Here is a 13254-nt window from a genome sequence, read left to right on the forward strand (position 1 = left end):
GCCCTGGGAGGAGGAGGGAAGTAGTTTAGGAGTGGGGGCTGGGAGGCAGGTACCCTCCTGATTCTCAGAGTGACCCTGGAAGGCTCCTCCCCTCGCCCAGCTTCAGTGTCTCCAGGGCTCCACAGTGCAAGACCCTGGGGCTGCATCTTCTCCCCAGAGTACATCCAGAGCAGGCTGTGTGGCCAGGGCTCTTCTGTGTCCCCTGCGAGCCTCCTGGAGGCACCATGGGGCTGAGGAGAACGACGGAGGGAGAGTCTGGAAACTTCTTGGGCACATCCCCTCCTTAAAGCAAAGCATTCACTGAAAGGAGCCAGGCTGGCTGAGGAAATGTGTTTCTTTTGTGAGGACTGACCTCAGGGCCCTGCCTGCAGAGCAGAGCCCAGGCTGCGGGCAGAGTGGTCTGTCCACACTGTGGCCGTCCAGACAGGCCCCTGGGCAGCCTGGTTTGCACTCTACCTCCTGCATGTGACGGCCCAGGCAGGCCTGTCCCCACTCCAGCCACCAGGATGGGCTCATTTGCATGCTGGCTGCCCAGGCAGGCCTGTCCACACGCTGACAGCCCAGGCAGAGCTGTCTACACTCCAGCTACACGGACAAGGCTGTTGACATTCTGGCTTCCTGGACAGCCCTGTCTGTACTCTGGCTGCCCAGACAGGCCAGTCTGCTCTTTGACTGCCTGTATTAGCCCAATAAAGAAATGCTGGCCAGAGTATGGTCGCTAGGCCCACAAGATTGAAAAACAAAATACCTTTATTTAGTCATCACTGAATTTGCAAACACAGAAGGGAATAGAAAATCTAACTCCACTTCATCACACGGGCTTTGGGGGAGCGCTGACCCCAGGGCCACATGGGTAGCTTGACTAAAGCATCCCAGGTGAGCCTGCCTCCCCAGTCCCGGCCAGCCCACCTGTTCAGTGGGAGTCTAGCCCTGGTGTTTCTAAGGGCCCTGTGGCTCTGATGAAGACATCCTCGTCTCCACATTGGATGAGCTTTGTGAGAGATAACTGGTAGGACAGGAGACGGGACGGGCTGTGGCACATGGAAGGCAGCGGTCTTGGCCTTAGGCTGGGCCCATCCTTGGGGAGAGCAGTTTGTTTGAGGCCACGTGTTACGGGGCAGGGTGGGGGCTGGACTGGGCTGGGACACAGCTGGGGCAGAACCAGGACATTACTGTGTCTTCATAAATTGAAAGCAGTGGTGGCTCTGGGGCTCCTGGGGAGGGGCAGAGCCTCTCTCTCGGCATCTGGCCTTGCAGGCATCCCTATCCTCCGGGAGGGAGGGGCCGAGGCTTGAAAGCCTTGAACTAGAGTCCTGGCCCTGACATTATTTGCTCTGAGACCTGGCGCAAGTGTTTTCAGCTCTCAGAGCCTCAACTCTGTGCTCCAGAAAGTGGGGACCGTACCCCTGCCTGCCGCCCTCACAGGCCAACACGATGCAAATGTTACAGTCGGGGCTTGGGCTACGCCTGCCTGTAACTCTCCAGCTGGGGCTCCCACGTGCAGTCTTTCCCCTTTCTGAGACTCCACGTTCCGTCAAGTGGCTCTCATTCCGGTCTCTCAAGTGGGGGGTGGGGGAAGATAGTGTGAGCCTGGTCCTTGTGCTCAGGAAAGCCGTGAGTTGAGATCCTGCCCTTGGCCCCTAATCTTGGAGGCCTGCCCTGGCCCCTACAGCTCCGCAGGCTCAGACGTTGGTCTCAAGCTCACTGATCTCAATGGTACAGTGGTCCAGACTGGCAGCAGCTGGCTCCTCATCCTGCTCCACCTGGATGGGGACGTGGTGGGGACAGGTGGGGCCCAGGGTCAGCTCTGAGGCCTCAGCCACGCTCTTCACACAGCCATTCTGCTGGGTCGCCACGATCTCCTGGAGGCTCACGGGCTTGGTCTCGCAGGGCGGCAGTTTCTGGTGAGGGGAAACAGGTTTTGGCAGCAGCAGGCGAGACTGAGGTTAGGCAGTAGGGAGGACTGAAGGAGCAAAGGGCTGGGAACAACCTGATTGGTTTTCCTACAGACGTGCTGGGGGATCTTGATAGGTCACAAGGGCTCTCTGGGCTCCAGTTCCAGGCTGTCCTGCCTTCTCCTGGGACTGTCTTAGTAGAGGAGGGCACCTGGCCCACGGGGTCCAGTGCGGGAATGGGCGGCTCCCCTGCCTGGCCTCAGCGTCCTCCCCATGGAGTGGGGCAGCCTGCTACACGTGGTTACGGAAGGAGCCCTGAGGACCGTGAAGCCCCGGCAGACGTGTGAACGCTGGCATTGTTGTCAGCAGGACACTAGGGTACTGCTCCCTGAGGGCACTGTGTTCACCACTGCTGCTCCTGTGTCTAGATCAGCACTGGCCACAGTGGGTGCTCAGCAATTTGCTGTTAGAGGAATCTGTCACCCGGGTGCCCACGATGAGAACAAGGCGTGGAGGGATCAGGCGAGGGCTGCCCAGCTGGTGGGTGGCCGATGTGCTGCCTTGCCCCCCACCCCCACCCGGCTCCACCAACCGGGTCTTTGGGCAGCGCGGCTGGGAGGGAGGCACCGTTCTCACCTCAGTGCCCGTGTCCTGAGCGAAGTCCTTCCGGCAGACGTGAGCCATGATCCCGGCGGCCAGCGCATCACCCAGCACGTTAATCATGGTGCGGAAACGGTCCCTGGTGGGCCAAGGTGGGCAGTGAGCGGCAGGCCCTCTGCTGTAAGGGGGGCTGGAAGAGGACAGTGCTCACCCCAGCAGCACCCACAGGATGGGCGCCTTCCTGGTCCTCCCAGCCCACCACCCCCTGGTGATGCTGAAGTGGGTGATGCAGGGCCGGCTTTGTAGGCATGTGACTGTGCAGTGGCTCAGGGCCTGTGTGTAGAAGGGCCCGGACTTGGGCTAATGCTCTGCTCCCACCCTCTTGAAATTCTTTATAATTTTTGAACAAGGGATCCCACATTTTCATTTTTGAAAACTGGGCCCCGCAAATAATGCAGTTGGGCCGGTGTCAGCGAGTACCCACTGTGCCAAACCACAGCAGTTCCCCAGCCCACCCCGAGTGCCTACCACCCAAGGGATAGGGGTGGGTGGGGCGAACCCCACTCACAGAGCCCAGTCGACAGCGATGATGAGGGTGATGTCATCAGTGGGAAGTCCCACGGAGGTGAGCACGATGACCATGGTGACGAGCCCGGCCTGGGGGATGCCGGCTGCCCCGATGCTGGCTGCGGTGGCTGTGATGCTGCAGGAGGGGCGGGGACCATTGCTGGGCCCTGGACCCAAGGAGGAGGCCAAAATCCCAGGGCCTCTGGGGGCAGGAGGGGCGGGGAGCATTGCTGGGCCCTGGACCCAAGGAGGAGGCCAAAATCCCAGGGCCTCTGGGGACAGCATTGTGGAGCAGGAATTGTTAGGAATGCCACATCAGGGAGTTCCCCGGGTGGGAGGCATGTCTCTGCTTAAGGTCCTGTGGTCCCAGAGGCCCCCATCCCTGGCCTCAGCAGAACCTCCTGAGAAGTTTGTGGAAAACCCTGTGTCTGGAGCCACTGTCTCTGTAGGTTTCCAGGAAGCTGCCCACAGATTCTGATTGTCCACTGGCACAGCTCTGCCCAGCCTCCCTCTAGGACTGGGTCCCCAGGGTCAGACTTGTACCCTCGGGGTGGCATGTGAGGCCTTCCCCTTGGCCTCTGCCCCTCACCCTAGCACCCTTCCCTCAGCTCTAGCCACACCAGCAGCTCTTCCACCATCCCTCAATCCTGCCCCTGGCCTCTGCTTACCCTGTGCCTGCCTGCAACACCCTCCCTGCTCTGCATGTCCAGACTGCAGGCCCTCTTCTGGCCCCAAGCTTCCCAGCCTGCTCAGATCTCCCCCTCTGCAGGGCAGCGCTGGGGAAGGAGCCTGGTGCCCTGAGTCACGAGGCCAGGTCACGTTTCAGCCCCAGCACTGGCTTACTGTGTGGCCTGGAATAAGCCCCTTGCCCTCTACGGGCCTCAGAGACTCCATGAGATCTGGGAGCTCAAGACTCCTGAAGGCCGTTCCAGAGTACCCCCCACCCCAATCCACACTGGGTGCAGGGTGTCAGGAGTGCACCTGATGGTGATGATCTGGCCGAAGTCCAGCTCATAGTTGTTGACCTGGGCAATGAAGATGGCGGCCACAGCCTCGTAGAGTGCGGTGCCATCCATGTTGATGGTGGCGCCCACGGGCAGCACGAAGCGGGCAATGCGCCGGTCGATGTGGTTGTTCTCCAGCAGGCACTTGAAGGTGATTGGCAGTGTGGCTGAGCTGTGGGCAGAGGGGCCAGTGTCTGCTCATCACCCTCCTCCAGGACGGTCAGGGCCCCCGGGTTGCCCGCTGGCCAGTGATGGAAGCTCTCCCCACCCCCCAACGCCAGGCAGCTGGCCCATCTGGGGTGGGGGGAGAACAGGCTGAAGGGGCTTTGAAAATGGTCCCATGGCCAGACTTGCCCAGGCCCAGGGCCTCAGAGACCCTCATACACACAGGTCAGGAAGGGAGTTACCACCAGCCGAGCTCCTACTATGCGCCGGGCACTGTGCTTTATACATCCTCATGGCTTCCTGCGAGGGAGGGGTTTTAAGTCCCTTTTACAGGTGAAAAAACTGAAGCCCAGAGGGGAGGAGGGGCTGACCCTGTGTCACACGACTGTGCCAAGTGCGGATGAAGAGGTCAGTCAAAAGCAGGGCTCTGGCAGGACCACTGGCTTCAGATTCCGGCCTCCCACTAGCCCAGTGGCCCTGGCACCTCCTTAACCTGCGTGTGCCGTAGTTTCCTTGTCCCAAGCAGTCCATACGTTACAGAGCTATTAGGATTCAACGCGTGGGCCCTCGGGACAGCGTCTGCATACTGTAGGCGCTCAACCAGTGGTAGCCACTGCTCACGTGGCAGCTGTGTTGTTACCAAGCTCCCAGTGGCAGTGTTGGGACTGAAACTCAGGTTAGCGTGGCCCCAGAGCCCTTCCTCTACCACAGGCCATTGCCTGGGAAGCCCACTGGCACCTGCCAGAGCCCCTCATGGGCCCCAGGCATGCTGGGCCCGAGGCCGTGGTTCCTGCCAACAGGAAATGGCGTGGGCTGCCGGCTCTGTCACGGGGGCCAGCAGCTGCTTGGGGCTTCATCTTTCCCTCTCACCTCCTCCCTCGGCCCTGGGTGAGGGTTCCTGGACAAGGCTTCTAGGGCTTCTCCTCACTGGGCTTCTGCTCCTCCTGAGTCCTGTATGAGGTGCTTCTGCTGCCAAGGGTGGGCCATGTGGCTGCCAGGGAAGGAGGTCTATGGTGGCCCTCATTCCCATTTTACAGATTGGGAAGCTGAGGCCCAGGGAAGAGAAGGCAGTAAGGGATGCAGGGAAGAGCCAGGCCTTTGGTGCCAGGGACATGGGCTCAAGTTCGGGTGACTTCTTCCATGCGGAGCTTGGACATTCGCTGTGGGGAGAACCACCCTTTCTTCACAGGGTTAGATGCCCAGTAAGTGACCACCTCCTTTCCCCCACCCCACCCCTTGCTCAATAGCCGAGTTTGCATGACTCTACCTCCCTGGGTCTCCTGCACTCGGCTGTGGTCTGGGATCTTTCAGGGCAGGTGCTGCTTCATCAAGCCCAGACCGGTCTTAGTGGGTTATCTCCGTTAATCCCACAGTGACCCTATGTGGCAGAGGCTACAATGATCCTCAGTCTGTATCGGAGGAAACTGACAGGGAGGTCACCAGGGAGGTCAGGTGACTTGCCCACAGCCACACAGCTAGTGGGTGATGGAACCATGAGGCAAGTTCCTACTGTCTGGAGACACCACCAAGGTTGTGACGGGGCAACTTGCCAGGCTGTCCCAGTGACAGTAGACAGGCAAGGTCCCTAAACAGCACAGGGCCTGACTTCAACAGAAGCACCACGTGGCAGCGCAAGGCGACAGCGATAGCGATTGCAGACTCAGCACTCTTCAGCTCTCCCTGCCCCTGTTGCGTGGAAGCCGAGCCCCATGTGGACTGAGTGAACCCGGGGTATGTGGGCAGGTGGAGGAGGGCGTTCTGCCATTTGGGCAGGTAGTGCCTCAAGCATAACATTTTAAGAATACGTCTTGTTACCGTAGCGTCTCCCAAGTTTGTGAAGCAGGTCATGCTGACACTTTCCGTGGTTCTATGGCTACAGACAAATGATGGCTGGACAGAAGGACAGCATTCAGCCATGGTCTCCTCCCCCATCCTGCCCGCTGCCCAGGGCTACCTGGAGGAGGTGGCCAGCGCGATGAGCAGGGCCTGGAGAATGCCGCGGATGAAGACGATGGGGTTCTTTTTGGTGATGAAGAAGTAGAGCAGGGGCAGGATGAAGAGGCCGTGCACCACCAGCCCGCACACCACGGTGGCAGCGTAGAAGCCCAGCTTCTTTCCCACGGTCGTGGGGTTGTCCATCTCCAGGATCTTGCCAGCGATGAGGAACACGATGCCAAAGGGGAAGTACCTGGGGTGGGCAGGGCAGCCGGCTCAGTGCTGGGCAGACAAAGGTCCTGGGAGGCCCTGGCACTGCCTCACTGCCTAGCCTCACCCTTCTAAGCCTCCCGGGGCTCCTGTGAGGACAGAATGAGACTGTGTACCCAGGTGCCTGGCACATGGTGAAACGAATGCCACCTCAACCAGCCCAGCAATGCACAACCTCCTGCCCCTCTGCCTTCCTCTGTCCAGGCCTTTGAGGAGCTCCACTGCCCTCTGCAAGCCCACATTTCAGCCCAGCAATGCCACAGCCTCTGGGGTGACCTTGGCAGGCCTCTGCATTTCCCCATCTGACTGTGCAAGGTTATATTAGAAGATTCCTAAGGTCTGAACTCTGAACCAAGAAGGGGCAGCTGGTTGTCACTTCCAGTGTTTCCTTTCTCCAAAAACTGAGCTGATGAGGCCCCAGGTGATGGGGAAACTGAGGCCAAGAGCGCAGGGCCAGGTTTATTAGCTCTTAGCTTGCCGCCAGTGGGCCTGATGGGGCCAGAAGTGGCAGGCCCAGGGCTGGAACCCGGCCTGGTCAGGGCTGGGGGGATCCAGGGGAACGCAGCCTCCTGGGCAGCTTTCTGCTCCCTCCTCTGGGACCACGGTGTCCCTCCAGCTGCCCAGGGCAGAGTTGGAAAGGGGGTGGAGTGGGTAGAAGAGAAGCCCCCCGCACCCCTACGATGAGGCTTACCACACAGCCACTGCCACGATCTTCATGACGGACTCATTGAGGCACTGGCAGAAGCTGACCAGGGGGGCCCCGCTGTCACCCATACGGCCCAGCATGATGCCTGCAGGGGGCAGGGACACAGCATGTCACAGATGCCGCAGACGGCGGCAGATGTGCACGACGCCTACGTGTGCCAACACACGCTGGTGGCCAGGCAGGGACAGACCACAGGCACACGCAGATCTCGGCACTTAGCCGACTGCCCAGCAGCCTCTGACGCCCCAGCGCTTCCCCCGCGCCTCCCCCTCTCCTCCCCTCTGGAGCAGGCTGTGACCTCCCCACAGGGCTCTCATCTCTTCCTCCTCTCTCACCCTGCTCTACCCAGCAGCAAGTGCCATGTTCTAAACATAAAAATGCTCCCTGCCAACACCCCCGACTGGCTTCCCCGCACACACACAGCATAACCAACACTCCCACACCCCCCGCTTCAGGCCCCACTTGATCTGACCCCGTTTACAACTCCCGCCTCTGTCAGGCCCTGCTTTCCCTTCCTCACTGTGCTCCTGCGTCCCGGCCTTCTTCACATTTCTAGTCTACATCAAGCTCTTGACTGTGGGGGGGGCCTTTGCCCTCGTGGTACCCGACGCCTGAAGCCCTGGCCTGGCTGGAGACCCGCTCCCACTGCCCTGGCAGACTCCCCACCTACTCCCCTCTATTTCACCTCTTTCTGATCCCTTCATATCACTTATTACAATAGTCTGGTGTTTTTTTCTGTCTTCTCCAGTAGAAGGTTAACCCCATGAAGGCAACTCATCATTGGATAGATGGATGTATGAATGAACAAATGAACGAATGATAAAGCCTTTTCCGGAGCCCCTGTTGCCCTCCCCTTGGGGTTCTGGGCTCTCCTTCACTCAGGAAGCATTCACGTGTGTGCTATTCTGCAGGGTGAGCTCATGCAGGTGAGCGTGGTGAGGCCACTCCTGGAACAGTGACAAGTGACTGCTCTCCCTCTGGTGACACAAAAATGGAGAGCAAATAACACCCTGTGACTGCCCTCGTGGAGCTTACTGTCACTGTGTCCGAGAGGCTCATCCACTGACTCATCTGGGGAGGGGCAGGATTTGAACCCTGGTCTGTGGGACTCCAGAGAAGAGCTCTTTCCCTGCCCATGAAGCCTGACCCAGACTGTCTGGGGAGCAGCTACCACGGGTGATGGGGAGTGGTGGGGCCCTGCTGGGGTGAGCAGGAGAGGCCGGAGATGCGGATGACACTGGGCCCAGCCCTGCGCATCTGGCCCACGGAAGCCTCACTGAGCTCAGAGCCGGGTTTCCTGCTGGCTCTGTCCCTTCTCGGCTATTCCTGTTCCTCATCAGGCTCCCTGGAGCACCCGTGGGCTCCGGCTGGCTGGGTGCTAGTGTGCATGGGACGCAGGGGGTGGCAGTGGGCTTCCTCCGACAGGCAAGGCCAATGACACCTTAGCATCAGTTACCTCCCAGCACCAGGGAGGAAACGGGGAAGGAGGTTGCGGTGAGGGGAGCAGCCGTGCAAGTGTGCTTGCTTATGCTCAGATGTGGGCACACAGATGTGGGTGCAGCTAGAGCTGGGCACACACGACAAATATACACCGACACGTGGACAGTTGCATGTGCTCAGCAAACGGTGAGTTGAAGGGTCTCAAAGGTTTCTTTAGCTCTGCCAATAGATGTCCTTTTAGTGTGTTCCCACCCCTAAGAGAGAGGCGATGGCTGGGAGGAGGAAGAAAGTCCAGGACTGGGGACAGATTATCAGATGTACTGAGGATGCTTCCAAACACCATCTCCTCACACACTCGGGTCTCTGAGGTCCTGGCCCCTCTGTGTGCCTGCCTGGCCTTTTGACCACGACGATAAGTGCTCCGTTACCCATTACATTCATCCATTCATCCAGCCATCTACCCATCTCTCTGGAAGATTTTACTGAGCACCAGCTCCAGCCATTCCCGTGGAGGCTATGGGGCTAAATGGAGAACAAGCCCTGTCTCCGCCTGCATGGAGCGTACACAGCTGCCGCGCATTAAACAGTCACACAAACAATTATGTAACTGCATTGGGTCAAACATGTGAGTAATGCAGGGCACCTGACTGGGGGGTCAGGTAGACTTTCCCCAGGACGGGATGCTTATACAGAGGCCCCTCAAGGATGAGAAAGGTGCAGGCGAGAGGGAGGGGCAGGAACCGCCAGGCTGAGGGAGGTGGGAAGGGCCCGGGAGGCGCCTTCCAGGAACTGACGGCAGTGCGGCGGGGGGGGGAGGAGTGAGCAGGACGAGATGGGGGAGCCTGGCCGGAGCTTGCAGGCTCTGCGGGCCGCGCGCGGTGTCTGGACCCCTCTTGGAGTACAGTGGAGCCAGTGGAGGCTTTACGTGAGGACTCAGTGACCCCGTGAGGAGGACACACCAGGACAGGGAACTCTTGAGGCGGCATTTGCAGAAACCAGGTGAGACATGACGATGGCCTTGGCTGGGGCGGTGGGCCAAAGGTAAATGCACAGACTGGAGAGAGATTTCAGAGGCAGGCCTGACTGGATTTGGGTGTGGGCTGAGGCAGAAGGTGGGGTAGCAAATGACCCCCAGGTTCCTTGCGTGAGAAACCAGGAGGATGGGGAGGCTTTCCACTTGAGAAGAAAACCCTGCAGAGGAGTCGGAAGCCAGAGACGCCCTCCCAGGTCTGGGGCTGGGGCGACGGGGGGCTGATGTGATTTTATAGTGAGACTCATGATGACCCCTGGGCTGGCCTAGAAGGACGAGGTGGGACTGACAAGCTAGATTGCTGTGGAGGGGTTAGGACTTCCTAGGCTCCAAAAAAGGGAGAAAGTTGTATGCGTACGTTGGCGGGGCTGGCCATGGGCGCACAGGCAGGGGCGTATCCAGAGGTTTTGTGGGATCTGAAGCTTACACAGTTTGCGAACCTCTTCAAGAAAAAGAATACAAAATTAAAAAAAGAAAAAAAGGTACAGGCCTCAAAAGGGGCCTGTGCAAGTTAAGCGTTACCAGCTTCCTGGTAAGTAGCCTGTGGTGGGCCCTGGGGACCCAGAGAAGAGTAGCAAAGGGAAGGGTGTGGTCAGGGGGCCCCAAGAAATGGCACAGACAGGTCTGCAGAGAGAAGGCCCCATGGTTGAGGGTGGAGGGGAGGAATGAGGGCTTTAAATAAACAGCCGCTGGGACGGGGCTAGAGGCATGCTCTTCTCATGGGGAGGGCCGACACCCCTGGAGGCAAACAGCACCCAGGGATGGGGAATTCCGAGTGAGGAACATCAGCTCCAACTTGAGGGAGGGCTGGGGACACCCCCTGCCCCCGTAATGGAACGGGGACATGAGCCACTCCCTGGGGAGACTCCAGGCTATTCAGGTTACTGGATGCAGGGATGCAGGGAGGGATAAATGCAAGGAGGGCCAGGCTCCAGGGCATGCCAGGGCGGGTGGGCAGCACATACCCATGGTGGCAGAGAAGATGACGATGCCCAGCACGTTCATGCCGTCGCTGGTGCCAGGCTCCGACTTGTAAACGACCTCAGGGGGTGGGGTCAGGTCCAGGGCGAAGTTCTGCACACGAGAGCCATTCTCCTCCTGGACCCCATAGATGAGGATCCGCCGAGGAGGGGCCTCCTCCGGTGCCACCTTGGGGGACTTCACAACGGGGGTGGTCTTGGTGCGGTACTGGTGGGCAACATCCCAACCCCGAATGAGTCCAAGTGTTGTTATTAATATCAACAACAACAATAATAATAACATCTTGGAAGCACATTTGTATCTACTCATGAACTATTTGATTGACAATAACCCTGTGACATAGGCAGGACAGGGATTATTATCAATTATTATCAATATTTTACCAAAAATAAAACTGAGATTCCTTTATCCATCCACACACTACCCAGCCACACCTCCCTCCATCCCGCCTTCCCTCTTCTTTCTATGCCTCATTACACCCACCTGGGACCCTCTCTAATCATCCATCCATCTCCTACCTGGATAATCTACTTGGATAATCCTCCTTTCACCTGTTTATCCCCTTTCAACCATCCATTATCCATCCATAACAGCCAGCCAGCCCTGCCTTCCACTGATGGAAACTTGGATTTTCTATTTGAAAAGCAAAGCTTGTCCCGAGCTTTCTTGATGAGATGTGGCCCCAGCTGGGAAGAGCTGAGTGGCTGAGTCACCTACCTTTCCTCCTCAGCCCTCAGGGCATTCCTGAGTCTTTTCCTCTCATTCCTCAGGTACTAGGAGTCCACACAAGGGCTCCTATCCTCCCAACACTACAGTATCAATAAAGCAAGTCTTCTAGTGGGGGAAAAAGGGAACCACTCAGGATCTGTGCTTCAGTTCCCTCATCTGTAAAATGGGGTCTTAATAGTTAATCTACCTCGTTAGGTTAAATGAGACAATATATGTAAAGTGTTGACAGCAGGGCCTGGCACATGGTAAGCCTTCTGTAACCAGTACTGCTATTATCACCACCACCACCACCATCACCATCATAATCATCATCCCAACGTTGAACACTCTGTGCTGGGTGCTGGGCCTTGAAGGATGGGTAGGAGTTTTCCAAAAGATAAAGGGCATTCCAGGCAGGGAAGTGAAGTAAAGCAATATTCTCTCTTTCTCTCTCACATCTTCAATAATTCCCCGTCACTGCTGGAATAATATCTAAACTCCCTAGCCTAGCACACAGGGCCCTTCACTACCTGGCTCATTTCACAGATGAAGACCCAGGAGGTTAGGAAAGATATAGTGATTAGCTCAGGGTTTCACAGCTCCTTATTTCGGAGCCTCTTCCGCAACCCTCAGCCACCTCCTCTGTGTCTCCAGGCCCAATACAGGGCCCCAGCACAGGGAAGAAGATCAGGAAATGCTTGTTGGACTGAGTCAACCAACCGGCTGACATTTTAGAAGGGGAAAAGAATGGGAAATTATTAGACGTGCAGACAAAGATTGGTGTACAAGGTTCTTTACCATAATTTCTTGTTTTGGAAAACAACTGAAAGGGGAAATGGGCAAGTAAATTATAGCCCAGCCTTACAAGAGCCAAACAGTTGCATCATCACTAAATATTGTATTTTTAAGAAACATTTAATAACCATGGAAAGTGCCCATGATATAATGGGAGTGGGGAAAAAAAAGCAAGATGCACACCATATATGTACTATGATCCTAATTTTATTTTTTAAAACATTTCTACAGAGAAAAAAAGACTAGAAACATACCTTCTACTATCGCTATTGCTAGGTGCTGGAACTACAGGTGATTTTTATCCTCTGCTTTATATTTTTTAGTATTTTCCTAATATTTTACAGTGAATGTTATTACTGTTTTTATTAGGGGGAAAGGATTATTCTAAAAAGAAAGAGAAAAGAGGCTTAGACGCACACAGGTCTGGGTTCACCTACTAGCTCTGCCATTTACTAGTGGTATAACCTTGGGCAAATCCTTTAACCCTCCTGAGCCTCAGATTCCTCGTCCAGGAGAGGGGCTGGCCCTACCCCAGGGCAGGGTTATTATGAGGACTGAAGGGGATGGCGTGTGCGAGCACGGGTGTAAACGAGGGCAGAGCAGGCACTCAGCAGGGGCTTCCCTCCACCCTCATAATTCTTCCTCGTGAAAAGTTGGAACCCAGGGCAGGAGTGTGGCCACAGGAGGCTCTAAGGATCCAGTTCCTCCCACCACCTCTCCCTGTAGCGTCCCAACCCCAGGGACAGGGAGACTGGCTGGGCAAGCCTGTCATTCCCTAGCCGGGCCCAGGCTGGCCCTGCCTGCCCACCCCTGCCTGCCCACCCCTCCATCGCCCGGGGACCCACTCACCTGTTTGAATGTGGCTTCCACCAGGTTGGCTGGGAACATGTTCCTGGGAAGAGAGTCAGTAATTGAAGAATTCCAGGATAGGAGGGCCCTTGGGGTCATCTGAACACTTCCCTTGGCAGTGGAGGGCTTCTATGATCCTGCCCCACCTCCCTATGCAGTCTTATTTCTTCCCACCACCCCCATCCCAGGCCTTAAAGCTCCAACACCATCTGCATAAGGTTCCCAAAACACGCTGCATACTTTTCCAGCTCCAGGCCTTTGACCACTGTTCCTTCTGCCTGAAATGCACCGCCTACTTCTCTGGCTGAT

General features: G+C 57.1%; 1 protein-coding gene across 1 annotated transcript in view; it reads right to left on the reverse strand.

The window, feature by feature from the left end:
• Positions 1–808: 808 nt before the first annotated feature.
• Positions 809–13254, reverse strand: part of SLC1A7 (solute carrier family 1 member 7) — a 46347-nt gene continuing 33901 nt past the window's right edge. The window contains exons 4-11 of the mRNA XM_068537973.1: positions 12946–12988; positions 10578–10800; positions 7128–7227; positions 6186–6419; positions 4044–4238; positions 3064–3198; positions 2532–2634; positions 809–1901 (exon numbers count right to left, since the gene is read on the reverse strand). Coding sequence (XP_068394074.1) covers positions 1683–1901; positions 2532–2634; positions 3064–3198; positions 4044–4238; positions 6186–6419; positions 7128–7227; positions 10578–10800; positions 12946–12988 — 1252 coding nt within the window. The 3' untranslated portion in view covers positions 809–1682. The remainder of the gene's footprint in view (positions 1902–2531; positions 2635–3063; positions 3199–4043; positions 4239–6185; positions 6420–7127; positions 7228–10577; positions 10801–12945; positions 12989–13254) is intronic.

Source organism: Eschrichtius robustus, chromosome 3 (genome assembly GCF_028021215.1).
Source record: "Eschrichtius robustus isolate mEscRob2 chromosome 3, mEscRob2.pri, whole genome shotgun sequence".
Classification (NCBI taxonomy): domain Eukaryota; kingdom Metazoa; phylum Chordata; class Mammalia; order Artiodactyla; family Eschrichtiidae; genus Eschrichtius; species Eschrichtius robustus.